Source organism: Buteo buteo, chromosome 6 (assembly GCF_964188355.1).
Source record: "Buteo buteo chromosome 6, bButBut1.hap1.1, whole genome shotgun sequence".
NCBI lineage: Eukaryota > Metazoa > Chordata > Aves > Accipitriformes > Accipitridae > Buteo > Buteo buteo.
In genome coordinates this window covers 53,151,588-53,176,966 of record NC_134176.1, presented here as the reverse complement: position 1 = coordinate 53,176,966, position 25,379 = coordinate 53,151,588, and the positions used below count along the sequence as shown (strand labels likewise).

The 25,379-nt window shown below is 41.2% G+C and overlaps 1 protein-coding gene across 2 annotated transcripts; it reads right to left on the bottom strand.

The window, feature by feature from the left end:
- Positions 1–5,055: 5,055 nt before the first annotated feature.
- On the bottom strand, positions 5,056–24,987 carry ALKBH3 (alkB homolog 3, alpha-ketoglutarate dependent dioxygenase). 2 transcript variants are annotated; one of them, XM_075030952.1, is made up of 9 exons: positions 24,963–24,987; positions 23,354–23,466; positions 22,106–22,140; positions 21,108–21,155; positions 19,349–19,452; positions 18,037–18,125; positions 14,669–14,878; positions 5,982–6,080; positions 5,056–5,446 (listed from the first exon to the last, which is right to left on the bottom strand). In XM_075030952.1, exons 2-9 carry the CDS (start codon positions 23,408–23,410, stop codon positions 5,354–5,356), a joined length of 735 nt encoding a protein of 244 aa, XP_074887053.1. In that variant the 5' UTR covers positions 23,411–23,466; positions 24,963–24,987; the 3' UTR covers positions 5,056–5,353. The 2 variants fall into 2 exon arrangements, with proteins under 2 accessions (XP_074887053.1, XP_074887052.1); XM_075030951.1 differs by lacking the exon at positions 24,963–24,987 and adding an exon at positions 24,106–24,229.
- Positions 24,988–25,379: the final 392 nt, after the last annotated feature.

The following is a 25,379-nucleotide window of genomic DNA, read 5'->3' as shown; positions in this document are numbered from 1 at the left end:
CAGGGAGTGACAGAACGGCTTTGGTGGGCACCTGGCATCCAGCCAGGGTCAACCCACCACAGTAACACCCTCCTGTGAACAGCAAAGCGGCTGCACATGCAGCTATAGGCAGAAACAACTTTCAGTTGAGCATCATTCTGGATCCAGCGAGCACTCTCTGTCTGGATGATCCCCTGTGGTGTGAAGACTCTGCTCTAAGTCTTGTTCAGCCAGCAAAACCTCGTGAGTGTATAGAACAAAGTTTTTATTTCTGTTGGGAAACCTAAATCAAACAATGGGGGCCATGCAGCAGACCTCCTCGCTCCTTATTCTGATTAAAATTCTTCAATACAGTCCCCACTTTCTTTACTTAAAAGAAGACCTCCTAGCTCTCCCAAGACGTGCCTTCCCAGCGTGAGCCACCAAAGACCAGCCAGCTAACCTGTTCTTCAAGGGAGCTTGCAGTAACTCCACAAAGCCATACTGAACGTTACATGGAAGAAGAATGAGGTAAATCAAATCGGGTGACAGGGGAGAAAGCACCCATCTATTGTCTCGCTGAGTGACTGGCCCTCTGGGAAGGGCCAAGCACTGCTGAGCCCCTCTCTAAGCCTTACCAGTCACTCTCGGATGTGCCAAGAAGAGGAGATACCACCTGCAAGATCTCAGCAGAAGTTAGGTGCAGGGAGGACAGGCCAGTGAGCTCCAATTTAAACAAACGGCCCAGGTTGCTATAGAAACCACAAGGATGGAAAAGCAGCACTTTGAAAACAAAACACAGTGAGGCAGATTTCATATCCACTCTGAATAGGTTTATGACCAGAAAAGGCAAAGTGGGTGTTAAATGCTTTTTAGCTAAGTCAATAGCAGCAGCACTTTTGAGAAGGAGGCATTATGGATTCGCAGCACCCATCATACGTCTTCTATCCCAAACCCCAGGAGAAGAGTCTTCTGTAATTTGCCAATACTATGGGATGAAAATTCTGGTTTCTTAACCCCTTCCTGGCACCCTGTCTCCTTCTACATTATTATTGTAGCTATAAATTACTATATGTAACTATACTAAGCCCATCACTCATGACAAATGGAAAATATATAGCTAGAAATAATCTGACACAGGAGGAATAGAATTATCTAAGGTTTTACATCTAATCAAAATTGAAAATCCTAAAGAGGTTTGGGGTTTTTTCCCTGGAAAAAAGAAAAAAAGAAATACAGCAGAGAAATGGCAGAACTTTGCTACTGATTTTAAATGGCATGCGCTCAGATCAACCTGGTGTGGCCCAAAAGCATAGTATTCAATCAGATATACTCTAACCTTATCAAGAGTTTGTGCTTGAATATTCAAGTACTCTGTCATCAAATGATTATTGCAAGTAGCATGGAGACAGAGAGATTCCTGATGCCAGTATGGTTAATTAATAATGTTACTGTTTATAGAGGTGTTAAAAAAATGGTTACAGACTGTTGATGGAACCAGTCACCCTTTTTTTCAGAACAGTTCCATCCTGCATGTTCCTTGGGGTGACAGGTCACTACCCATCCTTACCAAAGACAGCTTCCATTCGTCTGCTCCTTATCATCAAGCCTGAGGGCCACTATATTTCGGAAAAGGTGATGGCTATTTTGGAAAAGGGAATCTTAACTGGGGCAACTAGTAGACTCTATCTGTTTGAAAGCCACAGACAATGAACAGCTTTGAGGAATGCAATTTTTCAGCTTTTCTTGGAAGAGACACACATACTCTGCTGAAAAATAACATTTCAGCATGAAGAAACAGGGAAAAAGTAAACCCACAGTTTGTATCTTCTGCATAAAGTAATATTGTCACACCTGCAGAAGGGAGCATACGAGACCTAACTAGAGATAAATACCAACAAATGACAATGGGAGTGAGAGGGGAGAGGAAAAGGCTAGCAGACGCAGTTTGGGAGACACAGGAAGAATACAGGGAACATGGAAAATAAAATTCAGAGGTGCTCTGTAGGTAAAGCAGCTCTTAGCACCTGCTCCACTACCTCATATGGACAGACTACTCCATGCTTAGATTAGTGTGTCTGGTGATAACGGCAAAATCAAAAAACCTCTACAACCCCCTTGCCCCTGAATCCTCTGTGTACATATATACCTTTGTTTTCAGATAAACAATAAATTTTACTTTAAATTAATGTAACGTACTCTGAGTTTAAATCTTTTTTCAAAAAGCTTTTGTCTGGCAATACTGTACTGTCAAACCAGTCCTGGGACGGAAGAGAGCCTTATAACTGGCAAGTAAATCTTTCGGGTAGCATTTTCAGAAATACTGTTTTCAAATCCAGGAACTAGGAGAAAGTTCCTCCAGCTATCTTTAAGTTAAAGAACGGAACCTAACTACATATTTACAATTCTAAATACATTACCCTCTGCACTTGACTCTAACAGCAGAAACAGCTGAATAGCAGCACTAGAAATTTTCAAGTTGCCCTGGTCTCTAGTGAAAAATCTTTAGGTGCCATGAGAACACCACTAGGCTCAAGACTTCTGAAATCCCAGGTTTGCACACATCCATTTTGAGAACTGTAAGAGTGCTTGCAGCATTCGGGAACAAATTTCGACCTACAGGAAAAATGTCCCTGCAGAAACATCTCCTGAGATGTGGGCTGGAATCTCCTCTGCTCTAAGCCATTTCCTGCTGTCCCGGCAGGCAGGAGGTTGCTATCCACTGCCACCTGGCTAGGTGACTTTTTTTGGGAGGAGGTGGGGGAGGAAGGAAGGACCCACAAGCTCCCAGCTGACAAAGAAACTTGACCTCTATGCCAACTGTTCCCCTCGCAGCCAGGGCACTCAGGACAGGGGGAGGAACAATGCCACGTAGCTTCTCCCCACTGTCAACCAGATTTGGATATAAGCAGCAGCCGTTGACACATGAGAGCAAGCAGAACATAGTAGACACCAGCAACAAAAGGGTACTGCCCCAAGAGAGCTCTGTGGGATACAGCATTTCTCTTATAAATAATTTTATTGCTGGGTAGGAAACCATGGTCTTCTCCCAGATCAGAGGAAGTAAAGAAACCAAACCACAATTTGCTAACATTATAAATTGAAACCAAGAAAGTAAGTGAAAAACTGTTCTTCAGGAAAAGTATCAGCCTCCAGGGCCCTACCATCAGTTATGTGCCATAGCTTCACTGAATTCAAATGTGTTGCAATTTCCACAACAGGCTGAGGTTCCAGGTTTAAAAGTTTCCATCTCGTCCCCACCTCCTACTCTCTCTTGCAGCATGACTGCTCTTAACACAGTGTAAACAAATGTAGCTTGTATGAACTGATAAAGGCTCAAGTGTTGCCTTGTCAGAATACCTGGAGAAATTTGCACTGCCCCTTGGTCATGGAAAACCACTCTCTGTCAGGACTGCCAAACCTGGGCACATACGGGGATGTGCACAGAGCTCTAATTACCTAAAGAAAGTAAACATGAAAGTAGGCGTCTCCCTCCTTCAACACTAATTCTCAGGAGATACATCACAGAGCCCAGATCTTAGATTCAAATGCAAGCACTTAACATTAAATATACTCCAAAAATGTATTTCTATACAAACTGGGCTGAAGGTGAAGATGTTATTAGATAACAAAGTAAGTTTTCTAATAACATTCATTCATCTTAGAAGAATAAGCCATTTCAAAAGCTGTATGGTGCTTTAGGTAGAGAAGCTGCTTCTAGAGTTGTTTGATATACAAAGAAAATTATTCTAGCCGATTTCAGAGCACAGGGATTTAAATGGCTCAACAGTCTGTCCTTTAAGTTATCAATAATGTTAAAACATAGGCATAATTGAGTATTAATAACTTGACTGCTCTCATCAAACAAGAAATTTAAACTACTACTGGCTAAGAAAAGATAGACATTTTCTACACACCAACTTATTCTTGCACTGAAGAGGGATGCTAGCTTGCTTAACAATGTTAACATGTTACAAGGCACAGAGTATTTATCCATGCTTAGATCCTACTTCACGCAGAAAGTGAAGACATACCAAACCTATGTTTTGCTCCAGTACACTAGATGCCACGTAGCTGCAGTGAGAACTTAACCTCGTAAGCAGCATACCTGACCTAACATCCAGACAGCAGTCCTCTGGTTCCTACCCACAGGTGAAATGTACCCAGGGCAGGCAAACTTGAAGAATTCCAGCAAGTCAACCCAGAATCAGGTCTGAGCTGCCGACTGCTCCTCTGTAACAGCACAGGTTTGAGAGACAACCCTCCAGGTAATACTCTTGTAATGCAATATGCATTGACCTAGGAGCAGTAGCACCAGAGAAAGTGCTGCACCTGGTGCTACTACACTCCTCTTAGTGTAGCTTTGCAACTGACTTAGGTTGTGATTATAATAATTCGGGTCCAAATCTTTGGACCAATTCTTCTGGGTATCAAATCTGGCAGCACAAGCCTAATTTTTAGAGATGCTGACATTTCCTGTCCCACCTGAAATCACTGGAAGCCACAACTTAGTTGTTCTAAAAAGAAAAACTAAAAAGAAACTAAGAATTTAGCAAATTCTGAAAGTAATGTTTTCCATCTCTTTGCGTCTATTTTCCTGCCTATGACACAGAGGTAACAGTTTTAAGCCAGCAGGGATGGAGGACTGTTAATACTCAAGCAATGGGAAGCTTCGACCTGGCTGATAAGGCTTGTGGCTACAGTGTCTCTGTTGCGTGCCTTTGTCTGTCTTGTCTAGATGGATAAACGGTTAGGATAAAGCCTGACCACAGAGTGCAGAGCAGAAGGGAGCCTTGACCCTCTGTTCTACTAGACACTACTGTAATTCAAGTAGTTATATAAATAACGAAACTGATTGCTTCATTGGAAGAGACTTTGCAACCTACGAATAAAGAGCAATGCACTACCCCTTGGTGAAATGAGCAATACTCAGAGATGACCATGAAGTGCAGCTTTCTCATTTCTGTACACACAGAACATCCAGCTGGCTTTACATAAAAGAATTCTGTCTTGTTGTTTCTTAGATCATAGATCACTACCTGGGGGACAAAGGGGAGACGAGAAGTGCAAAAATAACTGCCCACTGAATCTTTCTGCTCCAGTCAGTATCTCTCAGATCTTTGATGTGTTTTGTGTTCTTTTAAGAACGATCGTTTTTTCACAAACTTAAAGTGATTTAGTATCATCTAATAGCATATAATTTCTGAAAACAAAACAGCACTGTCCACATAACACAGGCAGCTTCTGATTGTCAAAGATCTTCATAATATTGTTTCTTTTCTCCCACCAGGTATTTCATAGGACTCTGTTCCTGTACGGCTTCCTTTAAATCTGTAGCAATCTGAGGCTCTGGATCTGCTGCGTGTTTATATCCAACAACGCCCAAAGTGCCTCTTCACTTCCAAACTCCATCAGGTTCTGGATAAATGATCCTAAAGGTCAAGTTTATCCGTGCATCTCTAGAATGATATTCCTTAGGCACTCGATGCTGTAAGTGGCATTAGAAAAACAAAACAAAACAAAACAAAACCCAAAAGCATGAGCTTGTGTATTTAAAATACAGGTTACCAAGCAATGTAAAAAAGCTTCATTTCCTATGATGGCTTTTTATTAACATTTCTAAACATTTAGATAAGGGAAAAAATTCATGTTCTGACTGTTCAGGTCCACTGAAAACAAAAGGTCTTTGTAGATTACTATAGATGTTTTAATTTAAGTTGCAAGTTATATTCTAAGCTCCTAAATTGATTTTGCTCTTTCAGCTGCAGGCTGCAAGCTTCATTGCTGAACTTTAATGCCGGCACATCTGAGCTGATTCTTATTACATCACTTCGCACTTGGGAAGAAAACCCATTGTTTCTGTGGGTGCTTTGAAACTCTGAGGCACAAAGCAATATTAAGGCGCTAGGAAACAACTGTGTCACTGGAAGAAGAATGTCCCATACCTTTATGGGAGTGCCTCGTGCATATTTAGAAAACTGCACTGCAAGTAAAGCACACAAACAGTGTGGAGGAGTTCTTACCTGCCAATCCTCCTGGGTAGCTCCTTCCATCATCAGCAGAGTCCCGTGATCAAGTGGGATTCTTAGTCTTTCTACGTAAGTATAGTCTCCATTCTCTTCCTAAAAAGAAACATTAGACACTGAAGAAGCAGGCATGTGCATTTGGTAGAAAGCCAGTTCCCAATAGTAGAGCTTAAAAGGCTGTGAGGGTAGAGGAGGAAAGGAAGCTCTTACAAGATTAAGAAGTCTAGCTAAACCTCTCTGTTATCATATTTTATAAAGAGTTCAGGAGCTGAGCATTTTAAGGATGAAAGAAGCCACTGCGTCTCACTGCCTGTACAACACAGGTAAACTTCAACAACAAATTCCTACATCTAGTACAAAATTCTGGAGCAAGGCTGCAAACCTTTTGGAAACATCCACTCTTGAAATAAACAGTTCTGCGTGGAGACATTCTGCAACAGCCACTCCAATTCCAACAGTTAACTACATCAAAAATACACATCTTCTTTCTATTCTGAATTTGTCTTGTTTTGGACATTACATGTTGGTATAGTATTATCTGCTAGATGAAGAACCTTTCCTATCCAAAAAAAAAATATCTCCTTTTCCTATAGTACCTTGTAAAACAAGTTGTCTTAAAATTTATCATCACTAAGCAAAACAGACTGCTAAACTAGAAGACAAATAATACGCAAACTTTTGTTAAGCCTTCAGATTAAGTACAACTTTTTTAAGCACAAATACAACAACCGGACATAGCAACACTGCAGAGTTAGTCTCACACATGCCACATCAGTGGAACAGCAACTCTCTATTGCTTTGCACTATCCCTTCCAATTTTAAATCAGACTAATACACTGCTAAGTCAAGTTGCGAAGTCTATTATGCCAACACAGTTCTCTTTGTCAATCACAACAGTAACCTCTTCATGAAATCATACTACGCGAGACATGAACTATCTTCCAGAATCCCCATGGGCAGGTATTACAATGCTCTGTGTATTCCTTTAATATTTTCTGATTTTAGCCTTCAACAGCTGCAGAAAAATTTGCTGCAAACATTGAACAACTTCCATTTAACATCTTGCTTACTTAATGCTGGCATTTTGATTATTTCATTAATATTGAAATGTGAATAGGAAAACCAGGATGTCCCCCAAATACAGAATGGCAGTATATATTTTGCCTTTTCTAGATCTCTATTGCCAACTTTGCAAGCTGTCAAGGAAGAGTTGAAAGCAACTCTCTGAAATGAGGAATTCAGGGAAGTTTCAGATAGGAAATCCTGCAAAATACGGGGACTATTTTATAGAGAGGGGGAGTTAGAGAAATATCTTAATTAGTGTTGAAAGGGAGGGGACTCAAGAGGCCTTTTATTTTTAAGTTATAGAAAGCCATAGATAGCTTGAAAGTAAAAAGTGGATAATAAATGTCCTCCACTGAAAAAAGAGTATGTATGACAGGTTCTCAGCCTCTACATTGTACAACTACAGGGTTAACTTTTTCTGAGTATACTGCATATAGCGAACAGATAGCCTGAATGCCTATTTGTTATTGTATCACTGCCTCTAGAAGCAGAGATACTGGCTTTTTTCCAGAGAGATCACCAAATCAGTTATTTGTTCTTGAAAGAAAAGCCAGAAATACACAGTTACTACAAACAGATGAGAAAAAAATAATTAGGCCAGGTCTGAGCTTCTAAAGCATGACGGTGCATTTCTGTAAGGGATCATACATCTTAGACAGTTGCTGCACAAATGCTTCAGATTTTTTATTTTTTAATTAGTTAGGCAGCATGTTCTCTTCCAGTTTCTTATAATGGTTGGTAGACTCCTAAAATCATACTTGCTGAGTGTTTAGGAGGAGGCAATGCTCAATTATTTCAGACCCAGCTGAAGGCAGCAATTACTCCAGACTCAACAAAACCTGTTACCAGAGTGGCATTTGTTCACATTTGTCATGTAAAATGAAACTGTACTTTGGAGGGGCAGGGAAGAAAAAAAAAAAAAAAAGAAAAAGAGATGCGAGGTCACTACTTATGTCACTTGTAACAGAAGCAAATTGCAAAGAAGCTGGAAACAATACAGGACAACTGAGACTGGGAAAATGGAATTATCACAGTAAGATTTAACCCAGCTTGAGGTGCAGGTATAGTTACCTCACACTGACAGAAGTCCCACATTTCTGAAACAGAAACAAACGTTACAAGATCTCCAGGCTTCAGCTGTATGTTGAGTTATTCAGGATAATTAACAGGGTTCTGCACAGACCCGACAGCTAGAAGAAAACATCAGCGGGTCATAAAAAGGCAGACATAGTCTTTTGCGAGCCATTAAAAAGACCCAACAGCTCTCATCCAACACATTTTACTGCTTTTACAAAAACTCACATTTTCAAAAATCTTAACTAACTTCCTTGAAGCTTAATTGTGCAGTGGCCCAACTTGATGCAGGTTTGTCTTTTTTGTTCATGGCTTGCTGAAAAGCTCAAAATAATGAGATAAAGTATCAACTACTGGGAAAATTATGTCCTGGACTTAAAACAAAGTTTGATTTTCAAAAGAACAGCTGGGAGTGTGTGTGTGTATAAAAGAGATGCAGATAGAAAGATGACTGCAAATCCTCTAAAATGCAAAAGAGCTTGGTTGGAACCAAATCAATTCCCAATAATAAAAAGCATCACTTTATGTAATTGACTATTTATTCACACCACTGCCACTTTCTGTTCATGTCTGGGACTAGAAGTCACAGTGTGACAGAACAAGGCTATTCAATACTTCTGGTGCAACCGGCAGCGCTGGCTGGCAATTCTGGATTTATGCATTTTTTGGGAATACCTAAGGGCCCAAGGCTGTGCCAGTGATTAATTAAGCTCACTAAACCTCTGGAATCACAGAGTGCTGAAGGCATTCAGAATCACCTGTAATATGTATTCTTTGTAAGGACAATGCAAAACATATTTTTAAGCTTCTAGAATTATTAGACATTTATCTTGCTCTATTTTTAGTAAGGTCTAATGCCAAAAACGTTTTCTTAAACTTCAGAGGAAACAAGGAAAACATTTCAAAAATAGGTATTGTAAACATGACTGCTGATGAAAAGCAGAGAAATACCATTGCATGGCTCTTTTCTATTTCACAGGATTACATCATTTCACTTTGTGGATGGACAACAGTGGACTTATTTTTATCTCTTGCTCATCTTGATTAAAAAGGAATTCTTCTAAGATAAATGATTTAGGAGAAAGCATCCTTCTGGCTTAGAAAAGTCAGTATGTAAAAGCAACAGTTACTTTCTGTTTTAAATGGGACATCTCTGAGCTTAGTTTTACTTAGAAAAAGAGATTATGTCAATTGGTTTTGCAGAGCTGACAAAGTTAGACAAAAAATTTTTACTGTCTTACATGTTGTTACTAACACTGTCTACCAAATCTCATTTCAGAACTTTTATCTCTAGAGCTGGTGTTAGACATACAGAAAACTCAGCTGAGTTTCAGAGGTCAAGAAGTTTATGAAGGTAATTTGTTCTTGACATCTAAGGAGGAAAAGATTTTTTTAAAAGTACTGATAACAAACATGGAAAGAAATGCATCAGGTAACTTTTATATGGTCACTTTGTAACTCTATAGGTGTATTAGAAAACCAGCTGCTTCCAAGAACAGGTCTAGTAAAGCAACAGTTCTGCTAAGGTATATTAGGATTTTCATAATGTTGAGTTGCATGTTTAATACAACCCAAGCTTTACACTGTCCAAGTACAGTGGCTAAAACTTTTTTTTATTCTTAATTCAAGTAACTACAGCTAATAAGTGAGGAAAACTCAGCATGAGTTAATGAGAAGCTGTGAATATAAAATCTGTAAGTATTCCTGGACTCTATCAAGGTTTTTTTCTTAAAGTGGTATCAGAATCAAAAAGGTAAGAAAGAGAAAAGATCTAGTATAAATCTATATAAATCACCTAAGTTTGTTTCTCTAAGTCTCAGGCAAGTTTATTGAGATAGTAGTAGTGTGGAAAGTGTGGAAACATCTTTCTATTATAAGGAAAATTAAATGGAAACATCTTGTAGAATAATGTATAAATAGTGCAGTTATACATGGAAATGATGCAAAACTATTTTCAAAGGCTAAAGTCAGCAGCCTTCATGGAGAATGCTGGCGTCTAGTCTTCTGCTTTACCTATTTACCTATTACCAAGAGAATTCTCCTTATGAAACTTCTAATCTTGTCTTGCTTCTATCCCTGTTTTCCAGTTTACTCCTCTACCACCAGCTGTGGAAACACCCTCCTCCACAACAAAGTGGTCTCATCTATCGATACTTCTGCATTTTTACCTGTTCATTCTCACTATCTCTGACAAAATCCTCACTGCAGCTCTTTTCTTTACGGACTCAGTAAGAATGAATATCGTTGTATTGCCCTTTCCTCCTGTCATTCACTTGCCCGCCTGCATAGGACTATCTTTAAACTCCCTCAGTCTGCAGCTGACCTAGCAGACTGCAGGTGAGGTAGCTCTAAAGCACTCCCATCTTCCTCTCTGCTTGTCTATAGCTGCTCAAGTCCTGCCAATACTGGTGGACACCACCTACGCCTCTGCAGCCACTGCTGCCTGCAAGTCTCCTTCGTGCCAATCTAAAAGTTCAACCCTCCTCGTCCTGATCAAGGCCTCTGTTTCTACCGTGCTCCATATATTCCCACGTTTGTCTTCAGTTAGGCCTGTTGGGACACAAAGGGTTATTTTTCTGCTGTTTTCAAAAGTACTAGGAGATCTTTAACATCTGCTAGAACAGCTACTCAAGGACAGGATGACTGTGTTTTAGTGTTTCATTTGAAGGACAGACCCTTCTGAAGGCTGATTCTGAGAACACCACCAACATCCTATTATCTAACACACGCGTGAAGCTCCCTCCCTTCCCCAGCACCCATCAGTTTCCTTGGCTACAGATGGAAGAAAAGCAACCTGACAGCTGGCTTTCTAACTCCTTCCACAGTTCACACGGCAGTTCGTCGGGCAATGACACCCAACTGGTCCTTATGGCACTCAGAGCACCTCTCAGTGGGACCCGGGAGCTCAGTGGGACATTAAATATCACCCTTCACCCTGGAACTAACATTTCACACTCAGCTTCCAGAAAGACCTCATCAGAGAACCTGGCACTGTCTCACAGAGTTGAGCAGTGATAAGCAATAGTCAAAATGGTAGTGAGGCTGTACCAGAAAGACCCATCTAACACGGCAAAAACAGTTCCTCTGGAGTAGGATGGTGAAGTCACATAGGAGTGGGACAGGGGCCTTGAAGCAGCATGGAGAACAGGAGGGGGTCACGGTGGTGCAGTGGGGACAGTTACGCTGCAGGCAAGCACGAGAGGACGTGTTGACCAAACCAATAGATTGCGTGTGAATTGTGTATGAATCACAGCTCTATGACAAAGCATTCATCTCTTGGTTTCAGTGTAGGCAGGAGCTACAATGACGAGGAGGGAACAAGGAGGCAAGAAAAAGTTTAAGTAATTTACCAGAACTAGTAGTAGAAAATAAAAGAAACCAGATCACTTCGCTGTAGACTCTGAAGTACCAAGTAGGCATCCAAAAAAAGGTAGAACTTTTTAAAGCAAAGGCAAAATATCAGCTATGATGACACAACTGGTCCAATAAACAGAAAAGACAGTATTTAGAAGAAAGAATGCTTAAAAAGAAAAACTCCAGTGGAAAAAGTAAAACAGTTTCTGGCATCATGTTAATTTCCACAAAAAGTCTCCTTAATTCCAGCAGGGAATTTGCCCTGAAATGTATTTGTAGCTTTTTTACATGCACTGGGCTGAAATCCGAGTAAGAATTATTTCTGCTTATACACAAGGGATGCTTGTTGATGCAGATTCAAATAGGCTATGCACGTCTCTACGCTCCTTTACCATCTACTATATGATGAACACTTACTCATCCAGTACAGCATTCACCCAAAAGAAAAACAGAGGACTGAACCTTTCCTTCCCCTCACCCTCAAACAATTTGCAGGAAAAAAAATACCACTTGCACCTAAATAACTTTTTTTAAATTTTTTTTTTTGCCAAGGAAAAATGCAGAGAAAAGATAAAAAGATTTCCTTTTGTGACAGTTTCAGAGTGGCCTATATAAACACCACCAAATTCCTACCAGACAAATGCCAAAATTCACACAAACATGCACAAAAAAACCAACCCACCAACATTACTGGTCGTCTTTGCTGTTAAGAGAAATAGGATTTTATTATCTAATAAATTCATCCACATTTCAAGATATAACAGGAAAATATCTGTACAGATACTAACATGAACTGAAGTCTCTGAAGGTTCTGATCTAGCATTCTTCAATAGCACTAGAAGATGTTACCTGACTTGTGGTACGTACTGTTTTGTACCCAGTACATGATCACACACAGGCAACCACTTTAGGGTTTTTTTTCCAGTACCACTTATCCACAGTGAGCTTCTACCATAGGATTTCTCATCTTGTATTTTCATTCCATCTTTCCATCTTTCATCTCAAAACACTTAAAAGCACTTACAAGAACAGAGGCAAATGAAGACCTTTGAAACTCTACAATCTGAAATACTAGAATGTTGGCCCTCAAAGAGGTTTAATTTTGGCAGGAAAAGGATTTACTTTCTCTTGCTGACCTCACTGAAGACTAACCCTGGAAAACCCAATCTACCGATACTGGCAGATTATAAACCAGGGAGAGCCTGCATGCCTGTTAACCTGAATCCCTTTTCCCTAGGCTACGTTCCTCTTCCTGTAACTCGCTTTTGAACAAAGTAATGATCAAACTTCAAATATCTACAATCAACTTTAACTTTCTCTTAATGAAAGAGAGAATGCTACATTACAATAGAGTATGAAAATTACTTCTTTGCTGGTACAGCCTGAAAGGTTGTAATTTCCATCAGAGCCTCTTGTAACTCCCACTTGGCAAAGCATCTAGTGTCACAGGATGCTCTCAGAAAATTGCAGGCTTTGGGAATGTGCAAAGAATACGTAATGTGTGCCATATAATTATTAAGTACAAGTTCCCTTAGGCACAGGATGCAGTTAATATCAACTTATTCAAAGATCACTCTGCACATGAGGATCATACCTTAGAAACAGGTATGTCACACTTGCAGAAGGAATACACTTCATAGGTAGCAAGACTCAGCTAGTCAGAAATATCAGGTCAGAGGCACTGAAGAAAAAAATGAGGAGAGCCTGAGGGATACATCTATAGAAAATCATCTGTCTCAGGAAGAAAAGGGAAGAAATCGTCCAGTACAGATCAAAGGTGGCGGCCAATTATGAATGGCACAGACTGAATTTCCCCTCTTTGCTCATAATGGACATCTTTCCAGAAAATAGAAAACAGAACAAAAAGACATCTTGCTCACGAACTGGGTTTGATTTTTAAGAGGAAAGCTGCAAAGTTTATACTGAAATCTAAGTGGCTTTGATTCTGATCCATCGAAGGGGAACACATGCACTTGCAGAAAAGAATGCAAGCACCGTTTACCTCAGTTTCCCAGAGGAATGAACTTTCGAGCTGACATTTTGTTATCATTCCAGCGTCAAGGATACTTACTCGTGATATGCCCACTGATATAATGCACTGGTTATATGATCTCATGCTCAGGGACCAGGATTAAATTAACTTCAGACAACAAAGAATTTACAAATTAAAGAACTGGTGAAAAATACAGATTATTTATTTGTTTTCTGGTTCAAATTCTGACTTTTGCTGTTCACAACTAGGTGACCCAAGGTGACTCTTGATGGGCAGACTTTAGTACGTCAGCATACAGTTTTCTAATAGGCTGATAATCATCACCTTTGCTTTCTGCATTACTTATTCAGAATAAATAGCAACATAAGCAGACAGCAAACTTCTTCCCAAAGGTCTCAAAGACTACACATGCAGAAAAGACACCTGAAGTAGGACACCCTAAAATGAGGCCTGTATTCTCAACACAGGAATATGTGATTCCTTTACTTGGATAAATACGAATTGCAAAATTTAAGTTTTAATTTGGCATGAGAACCCAACATACCCAAGCACAGCATTTTATCCAGAAAGAGTATTCACTATATCACCAACTTATTCCTGAAAGGATGTTCCACACATGCCTCCTTATCAAAGTAAAGATCTCCGTTTAGTCTGTAAAGTATGATATGACAGTTTGGTATTTTAAGGAAAGGAAATGAGCTCCTTCTCTCCCTTCACTGTCCCTCAATCTGAACATGAGTCAAAATGCAAACATTATTAAGAAGACTTTTACTTGCAAGAGTAGTCAGAGCTACTTATCATCCCACATACACTATGCATTACACAATGTTTGCCTGAGTTTAAGAAAATGGTATCAACTCTTTGGTTCATTTATACAGCAGAAGTCCCCTTCCACCACCACTGATTTCATTTTAAGTAACGGGAAAGGCCCTTATTTGGGCAGAAGAGTGCCCAGGTTGCAATTTCACTGCAGCACTATACTGCTGCACATTATTAGAGTGGTCCCATTCCCATCCTCAAGATGTCACATTCCATGCAACAGATTTCTTGATCCCTATGCTTATTTCACAGAACTTTACGAATTGTGCTTCCATTAATTTCTAAAAGCATTTAATAGTAGTTAAGTTCTCTAAACAGAGGGAAAATACTAAGCATATTAGTAACTACAGGATTCTCTCAATGTGGTATGAACACTCACAGGGGAGGGTTTCTTCCTCATCTCAAAGGTCCGGGTAGCACCAAAGCTGAGTGAGGCAATGACAGGATTTTTTCCCAGTGATGGTTCGTCATCACTGTGCCAGTCTACGCTATCCTTCTCATTTCGGTAGAGGTTGCACAGAAGAGAGTTGAAGGTATAGCCAGTGAACTCTTCAATGCGCTCCTTCAGCATGGTCAGCAGAGGATGCCACTGTAATCAGCACAGAAGGAGTAGGGTAAATACAATGAAAGCAGGCCACCAGCAGCGGGAAACCACTAAGAAACAAAATATACTGCACTTTAATCACAATAAACTTGAAATCAAGCAAATGCCTCTGAACAATTCTGATTATGTTTGTAGTAAAGCTGAGAAATGGGCTTTCTGCAAAATATGCGTATGTTACCTATCGCTCAATACTAAATCATCTCTTAAAACTATGAAGCTAGTCTGCCTTTCATACTAATGTAGCCAGCCACCCCAATTAACTCAAAGGTGAGAAAGTACACAGAGTAAAATCTGCTTGAACTGACCACGGATCAACATCGGGAATTCTTAACTAAGACGAAAAGTGTGCAACTTCTCTCATGCATATCTGTTTTTTTTAACCTCCTAGACAAGCTAGAGGAGTTTAACACAGGGGTCTGATAACATCCGAGTTTCTTGGGCATTGCTGGTGGGCATAGCACATCCAGAAAGTTGCAATCAGTGGCTAAATGACGCACTGTCAATTGCCTGCAACTGTTGACACAGAACAAGAGACAACACTGTCACAACGTGGCCCTCTGTCCCTGCTTGGTTAGTACAGATTGTTGAGCCCAACTCATCAGCTCTTGGGGTTTTGACTTCGACATTGTAACTTTTCAGTGGTTCACAAAACCTGTGTCACAGGCCCTGAATTTCATCCTTCCCTTTGCTAACATCTTGCTGAGTCCATAGCCCACGGCAGCTCTGCACATTCCATTACAATTCAGTTCAGTGAATCGTTATTTAATGTTATAAACTTACATCACGACTTTCATCTGTCAGAGTGCTTTTAAGTACTACATAAGTACATATATTAAAAAAAAAAAAAAGCCAAAGCAATGTAGGCCAGAACTGTTGCCCATTATATAAGCAGAAACACAGATCAAGAGAGGATGAAGAACTGATTCCAAATCTCCCAGTGCATCACTGGCAGAAGAAGGAACAGACAGCAGGAATTATTTCCTAGTATCCATCTCTAATAATGGAGTCTGCACTACCTTCTTTCCATGCTAACCCACGTTTAAAGCATTTTTCACCTATTGGTTACAATGCAGGAGCCTCAACATACCATCTTTCTCCGTTAGGGGTATTTCTAAGTCACCCCTTCAATGACTAAGCATCACATGAATAATTAATTATATATAAATATAGCTTACAGCTATGGGACATGTAGCGACATCAGTAATACCACTGAAAAAAAGCTATAGCTTGTAATTGGGCTGCCTGAATGTGCAGTATGTGCAGGACATACAAGGCAATGACAGAAGTACAACAAGAATTACTGAAAGCACTTTTCAGTGACCAACCAGGACTGGATTCCTTCAATCCTACCACAAAAGTATTTCTTACTAAAAATGTTACCATATGGTGAATTTTACAATTCAGTGGAAACCCCACTACAAACCTGCAGCAGCAGAAGTAATTTTGTTGAAACATTACTGTGTCACCAACTACACCACAGCTTACAAAGAAACATTTTTCTAACACCAAAATTCATTTAGGCATGAGCACTGGATTATACCTAGCAGTGCTGCAATCACACCCAGTCTTACCAAAAAAAAAAGGAGAGGCACAAAGCTAATTACTCCTACAGATCAAGCGTTCAAGGCAGGTAATTGGTTTTGGCCAAGCTGTGCACTAAATTATATTTTATTCAGGATATTTTTGTGATATAAGCCCTATTCTACAGACAAGGGCTGTGCTCTTTACACCATCCGCTGCTTCTTCTAGGCTGCAAGAACTCCCACCTACAAAGCTGAGTGAAATGTTGGAGTGTCTGTGTGCAGTCTACCCATATGTCTGCCTATGGGCAGTTTCTAGCCAGTGGCAGGGCTGGCTCCCAGCTATCCAAGTTTGCCAGTGCATCTCACCTTCTGCTGACATTTCTTTCTCTCAGTAAAAAAGAGAATTATTCACGGATAAAAGACAGGATCAGCATGCGTGACTGATTTAGGCCTTGTACCTCTTGGATGAGAAAAACAAGCCAGTGGCCCAATGGGTGGTAACTCTGAACTTTATGCAAACTGAACTGAAACTGTGAATTCAGGGTATACAGGCTCTATCCAACCTCTGAGCAGCAACAGCTTCCACAACAGACAATTCTGAACTGGATTTAAATCACCAGCGTACAGCAGAACGATTTTGTGGGGGCACTTTCCCTAAAGCCATTCAACTTCCAGAAAAGTCCATTTAAAATGGTCCACAAATAAGTACCAAAAAAATGCCTGTTTTTCTACCACAAATTCCATAGGTTACAAAATTTTTGAACTATGGTATCTTTGAGACTACAAAATCATCACAACTCGTGTTGTTAAATAATGCCTTTCCACTTTTCCCAAACTGAGCTTTGCTAGGAAGTACCCGCGTTTGGCAGCAGTTCTGGGGCTCAGACACTTCTCTCTCGTGCTATCCAGCCTTCAACAGTCACATTTAATTTATGGTTCAGAACACTGCAGCCTACTGCCATGGCAATTTCAAACAAAGCAATACCAAGAGACAGGCCAATGGGGCAACAGGCTGGAAGACAGAGAGAGAGAGTGAACACGAACAAAATGTCAGTGAACCACTCAGGTGGTTTTCAACCCTTCCAAAATAGCGTGGGAAATTACATCATACAATCTGGAGTTGCTGAGCAGGCAGGTTGTGATTTCATAGCATTCACGCAGGAATCCACAACATGCCTAAATTCTCATTTAAGCAGTACTGAATCTAAGTGTTTCTGAAAGTAACTATTTCAGTAATTGATATTACTGTATCTTTACAACAAAAAACTCAGTATGACTCTGTACACTACAATCTCCCATACAAAGATGCATAGAGTAAGTCATACAGAACAATTCAGAGTTTTTTCCAAAGCTACAGTGACCCAAAAGCAGAACTTTAAACTATGGAGTGATAATTTCCTTTTGCCAACATTTAGCAACTAAATCATGCTCCTCTCAGTCAATCCACTCATAATGCTTGTTTTATGAAGTTGTCCACATTTCACTAGAATCTGTTGCTGATCACAAATGAAATGCTGATAGATACTCTACATAGAGGATAGAGGGAATTTTTGTCTCTCAATCTCTGCAAAGGATTTCTCTGTAGACAACAATAAAAGAAAACTGTAAATATATACATACATTTGGGTTTGGCTGCATTGTTATCCTGGAGTATGTGTAAGGAAGCTCCCCATACCAGGAGGTAAGCCTTGGTTCCTCAAAAGATACTTCTAAAAAAAAAAAAGAACAGGAAGACTTTCTCAGTTGCCTTATCAAAGGGCTTGAAAATGGAAAGATGATGCAATTCTGCCAAGAAATTTGATCAAAAAGGGACTGTCCACTCACCTAAAGTTAAAAAGCAGCCCCTTAAGATCCTCAGCCTTACATAATGAAGTCAAGTGGAGGAACGAGATTATTCAAAAGCAGGCCTGTCTCTGCAAGAAGAATTACCTTGCCAAAATCTTGGAACCACATCAATTTTCTCATCCCTATGCCAGACAGGGCAGGGACTGGACAAGATAAAGATAACAAAATGAAACTGAAATTTTATTTATAATTCTCGATTAGTTTATATTCTCCTGGTTCCACTGCCCAATACGCTGGCATAAGTTGCAAGATGTATCCATTGGAAAGGATGAAGTGGAAAGGACTGCAGCATCAATGGGACATTACAGAATCAGATGTAGCAAGGCTGGACAAGTAATATTTTGTCAAATATGCCTACACCCTGTGGTGTAATACAAACATCAAGTTAAAAGTACTTTCAACTTCTGGAAAGACTATCCTGGTAGCTGCTTCTCATGCTTGACAGGTAACACTCTCCATTATACAGTACCTTTATTGCAAGCCAGTAAGCACAGATGTTGAAGATATTTTCCAGCCCTGTCCAGTAACTACTCTGATGTATTATCTTACATCCGTTGCTGACTGAAAGAGAAATTTAGCTAGAACAGGTGCCCCTTAGTGAACAAATTCAGAATAGCAGCCTCTTCATTTACTGCATACTAGAACAAATAAGCAAATGCAAGGGAAAAGAAACAGGCTTTGCTGGGATTTTAAGTGAGAGAGGCAGAAAATAATCCTGGTGACAGAAACCTCAAAGAACACAGTTTTTGCAGCATCACTGGGAGACGGTATGAAGGGATGGAGCACAGACGTAATCTAAAAAAAGAGTGGGAAAAAGAACTGGAGATGACAGAAGCAGCAGTAAAATTCAAAGATTTTTAACACAGGCAATTTCAATTTGTAAAGATCTCATTTAATTGGCAATAGGAACATGGTGATAAAGATCGAAAAATAAGCAGCAGTACTCTTCAGCTATGCATGGAAAACCTGGAAGGAAATGTGAAGGAGTGGTAATATGTAAAATGAAAAACAATGATAAACAATGCACGGATTTTGGTATGGAAATGACCTCGGAATGACCTGAAAAGCTGGTCTACACACTCCTTACCATGTCTGACGTGAGTTCGCTGACCCCAAGGTATGTCTTGCAGGAGTTGTTCAAACATCCAGTCTGCTTGTTCCGAGTCAATAAAGCCAGGAATCAAATGAATCCTAAGGAAGAAAAAGAGAAAGAGAAGATGGAAGGAGTATACACTTCTGTATATGCTTTGATAAAATATTCTAATTTCCAGGATTCCCAAAGGAGCTAGGAATGGCTATAATGCCTCAGACCAAAAGGCAAAGCCCAGTATCCTATTTCTGACCACAGCCAAAGGCAGGTGTGAAGAAAAGAACAGAAGGCAGCAGGAGCTCCTGATGAGTCTTCCCCTCACCAAACACGTCTAATTGCTTTTTAAAACCTATAAAAACGTATGACACCAACAATATCTTATGAGTCCCGCAATCAGCCATATACTGTGTGAAAAATGGCATCCTTCTGCTTGTTATTAACTTCACATCTGATAAATTAGATAGCCCTGATTACGGGTCTACAATCAACATAAGAAAATAATTGCCCTTTATTCACCATCTCCATACCACTCAGAATTTGATAGCCCTTTATCACTACTGCCATCCTATCCCCTCTTTTCCAAGCAGAAGAACCCTAGAGTATGTAACCTCTCCAATTTTTACATTTTCTTATGTACATTTTATATTTTGACTGTATTAACAGCAACATTCAAAAATTCCAGCCACTGTGATGGAAGTCCAACAAGAATTACTGAAAGCACTTTTCAGTGACCCGCCAGGACTGGATTCCTTCAATCCTATCACAAAACTGTGATGGGTTGCAGAGTAGGAATGCTGTTCACAAGAGTTTACTCTCACAAGTATTCAATGCTCCAAAAACATCACAACAAGAATATATAGTAAAGGTGCCAACAGAGATGCAAAATCTCATTATTCACTTTCCAGAAATGTAAATATTCCAGCAACATATTATGAAAACAAACTCCAGAAAATGACAGAATAACCCAGCTGGCTGTGTATCTTTCCTACTTCCAGCTGGCCAAAGTTTTTATTTTTCAAACTAGTATAAAAATTTATTTCTAGCTTTAGAAGAAACCAAGGTGAAAGCTCTGAAATAAATGCACAAAAAGGTACTATGTCCTTGGCATTTTTTCCACTACTAATAAAATCTATCGAATTCAGAAGAAAAGGATTAATATCGATATTACACCTAAGCCAGCAAGGTAAAATAAAATGCATTTCAGTTAGTAGGAATCACAGAACAAGTAGGTTTTGTTTTGAAGTGTCCTGAAGCTGAAATAATTAAGGCATAGCACGTAAGCAAAAGGGACAACCCTGAAGTTACCAAACCTGCCTAAAGTTAAATGCTTTTATTAGATTAATTTAAAACAAGTCCAATTTACAGCTAAAAGTTTTTGGTAGCTCTTAACTATACAACACAGACATCACACACTCACTAACACAGGAATACCGATCCAAATTTCAAGCAGCAACTTACTCTGGATCGTGAAACAAATGGACATAGCCCCTTCTCCTTATTCCGGACAAGAACACGAGATGCAATATGCACTAGATGTTAAGAGATTAATTTTTCTTCTCTTCAGTGCTGCTCAGAACTGCATAACCCTCTGCTACCTGATACTCAAAGTAATTCCAGAAGTACTCTAAGCAGAAGATACACAGGAAGGGCAATGTGCACCTGCTGTAGTCAAAACACTCTACAGAGACTAGACTGCAGAAAGCTGAGTATCACCGCACCATTCTGCAATAGCAAATAAGAAGTTTCATCCACTTACCTAGCAATGCCACTTGGTACTTTGCTGAGCTCATACACACCAGGCTTGCTGAGGATGTAGAAAGGAAAGAGCCATCAGATGGACACACAACAAGAAATTATCTTCCAGTGAGCAGCAAGGACTAGAATTGCTGTAAGCCTGGACTAGGGAAAGTTTTCTTTAAAAAAGAAAAAAAGGGAAGCAATAATATTCTGGAGACAGTCAGAGGTCAGAGTAAGGCAGCAAGTAGTATTGCAGAAGCAAGTAAGTTTGTGTGTACTTCCTGCCTCTCACTCTCTCACCAAAGGCTCAATATACAGTTTTAGGGCTCTATAGATAAATAAACGAGGGACATCATGGGGAATCTAAAGAAGACAACCATACAAGACTGCACCCTGACCACTATGTTTGCATTTATAGGCACACTGAGTAAGAAAATCCTACCAAGATAACCAAACTGAAGCAAATTTAATTTTCAAAATCTGTAACTTCACCATACACCACCACACCCTGTCACATTTCATGTCAAAGTTATTCTGAGAAGAACCCTATTTTAACACAAAGGGTAAGTGATCTACAAATACCTAGCTTCACTACAACGGTTACTAACAGGTACTTTTCTGAACCTTCAAAGGAAGTGCTGCTTGAGTTACCACACCAGCTATACTCCTGGGTAACAGTAAGTAATTTTGAGTAATTTAGAGAGACTGTTCTAGGAAAATGTATATTGCTAACCAAAGGAGATATATTTGCAGTTCTGTCAATCCAGAATGTCCAATTGTTTGTTCTTCCTGGCTTATACAGCCACACCAAAGTTATAAAAACTGCTTAACACAGACTTGGACTCCCCCTATTACAAATTCAGCCTTTTAAGGGCTGAGAGTCCACATTTGCTACTGAAATTTCTTCCAAAGGCACGTCAATTGTAAGTGGAGAAGGAACTCTTTTTCAGCAGATTCCCACTGACCAACAAGATAGAAAAACTGCACAAAGGACAGTTAAGTCGGCAGTATACTCACTCTATCACACCTGTCTCAGGAACTTTGCGCTCCACCTGAAAGGTAACAAGACGATACACGGTGAATATTAAACGTTTAAGTACCTGGCATGCTCTAGTTGAACTGAATTGCCTGTGACTCTATATAGCCACACACTGGTATGTCAGTGAGAAAAACATAGCTCTGGACAATCGGTAAGCAGTAACAACCCACCCACTCTCTCCATGCCCCAGAAACTCTCAAAGGCAGCTACCACTGCAGGCGGTTTTTAACAATCAACTGCCCCCTAAAGGACATTCATTCCTAAATTATTTGGATCGTTACAACACTTGCTATTTATCAACTGCAACCAAAAAGATTCTTACGCTTATGTTTGGAAGTAAAAATCTAGAGCAACTATAGGAGGGATGAACAAATCCCAGGACCCAGACAATGAGCAAAACACAAGACAGACCAGACATAGCAGGAGCTGACGCTAAAATTGTCTGCACTGCTCGAGATAGCTGTTTTTTGTTAAAACAAAAAAACCCCAAACACAGTAGTTTAATCCAGCCTGGTCCAGCCTGGATTATCATCCTGTCTGTCTCAGGGATTTATGCTTCTCTTCCCTGAGCTCAGTGGAGTGCTGAGGTGCAAGGTGGTACTGAGTTGAGCGAGAAAGAGAGTCAAAATATAGTACTCTATAGATACCAGGGCTCTGCCACAGAGAAAACAGAATCTTCCCAGACCATCTGCAATCCTTCTGAGCCAAGAAGACAGTCTTTCAGACACTTCTGGCTTAGAAAGGAGTGTTCAACATTTTTCTTCCCAAGCAAGAAACTGCCCTCCCACTGCATAGAGCACAATATCCTTCATCTGCTGATGGGACATACAGCAAAGTCTATAAAACAAATCCCACGCTCTTCCCTTGTAACAAATAAGACAGATATCCCAACTGAAGGAAAAAACAGAGCTCAAATCATGCTTAGGATACTGCACCATTCTGAATATTTAGGAGAATGTATGCTTCTGGATCTCTGAAAAAAAGTAGTTATGAACAGGTATATAATGAATACTCAAAGTCTGAGGCTAAACAGAGGGACCGTAACTTTCTGTTTGCCATATATGCAAGACAGCTGCAAACTCTGCTTGGTAAAAGCCCAAAGTTCAGCTCAGCTGAGTTTTTAATTTGTTTTTGAACATGAGACTATAATCTCAAAGTCTGATAATTTTTATCATTTGAGATTTAATAAAAAAATTAGATTCTGCTAGTTACTGTCTAATTTTTACCTCTGATGGCTTTTCAAAGACAAACTGCTTTTGAGTGTGAGGCTGATCTTTCCTCATCCATGCTGGTCTGGCAGCTGCAGGGGCAAGGTTGCTGGCCACAGCCGCCTTAGGTGCTAAAGCAAGGAGAAAAAAAAACCACAAAGGATCACACAAAACAGAATTTCACCATACAAAAAAATACGTTTTGGAAGAACTTATGGAATCATTCTTTGAAGTATTCTCCTCTGCTTGGCAGAGACTTCAGCGCACAGCCAAACCTATGTTACACTGCACAGAAACTGGAATTTTTTTATATATGTTATTCATAGAGAAACAAAAAAGAAAACATCCTGTTATCAGGAGGAACGATATCTAGAACCTTTCAGTTCTACCTCAAACACCTACTGCATGCCAGCAGAAATTGTCCCAAGCAGCTGAGCTGCCCCCCTCTACAATTTTGTTTCAGGAAACAAAAAGACATTTCTCTGAGAAAAATACTTCTATTAAAACAAGATTTTGAAACCAGCGAGAGCTTTCCTTCAGCTTTTTCGCAGTTAAGTTTCCCGAACGCGCCTGTTCCCGCGGCGGGGGGCAGCCGGGGACCCGCCACCACCCCCGGCCTCTCCGCAAGGCCGCGGCCCAGACGGGAGGGCCCCGACAAGCCCCGGGACACCCACCCCGCGGTCCTGCCGGCCGGGCCGGGCCGGGCCGGGCCGGGCCGCCTACCTGCTCGCCATCAGCCCGGGGGTCGCCGCCTCGCCCCCGGTCCTTACCTGAGAGCCGTCCCGCCGGGCCGCCGGCCCAGCCGCCCTGCACTCGGGCTCGCTGCCGCCTCTCCGTCATGGCGCCGCCGCCGCCGCTCCCGCCCGCCGCCGCAGCCCGCCCCGGGCGTTCCGCTCCCGTTCCGTTCCGCTCCCGTTCCGTTCCGCACCCGTTCCCCTTCCCCCGAGGACCCCAGAGACCTGCCAGCCGGGCCGAGCCCGCCTTTCGTCCCCGGGTGCAGGCTGTGGGCCGCGGGCCTGAGGCGGTCCCGGCCCGCACGCAGGTGCCAGTGAACAGTTGGAACGAAAGGGTTCCTGTCAAAACGCGGCTACTCTCATGAAGAGGCTGCTTTTAACTAGCTGTGTAAATTACGTATCTACTTCCCCACGCGTGGAAAGGAGCAGAATAGCTTTGTGAAGTTACAATTAGTGAGGGGAACCAGAAGCGGGTCCCCACACAGCGCTCGGGCCCGGGTCACGGCAGCCGCCATTCCGTCCCCCACAGACCCCGAACGGAGCTCCTTCTCCTGCCTTCCATCCTTGTGCCGATCCCGGGGGAAGCAGGCGGCTGTCCCAGGCCTTGTCGCCCTCTGGGAGCCGCGGTTACCTTCGCCGGGGAGCAGGCCTGCTTCGGGGAAGGGGTCTGTGCCCCCAGGCGCGCAGGGCAGCGGACGGAGGCTGCTCGACTCCCACCCTCTTCTTTCCCTTAAAACGAGTGAAAACTCGCTCCAGGTTTTGCATCAGTGACAAAAACGCCCTTCGGAGTGGAGCTGCAGAGAGACGGTACCACAGGGACACCCCTCCTGTTCCCCAGCCCCTGCCCAGGCTATTTCAAAGCACGTGGGAAGCTACCGAATACACATTTTTACCTCAAGTTGCTGAGGGGAGCGGACATTCAAAAATCAAACTCGAGGCGATTTAGGTTACAAAGCGACTCCCTGCTGCAGTCTGGAAAATGGAAGACCTCAGAGGAGAGCGGGAACCCAAACGGCAGCCTGCTAGCACCACACGCAGGGCAGCGGGGCAAAATGACCCCAGGTGCCAACCCCGCTCTTCAGTGCCAGGTGGGTATGCGTGCTCTTCCCCTCGGACATATCTTTCCACCTTCAAGAGTTAGAAAATTGTTATTTGGAAATAACTATGTCTTATTAATAGCTTCATTAATAGTTCTGATTAACAGTTTGTTTTGTCTTCCAGTGGTTTTAAAGTATTGGCACTGTAAAATAGGTAACAGCCAGGAAAACGTGGTTTTGGCATGTAGCGGTACAGTAATTTTCACTGCATTA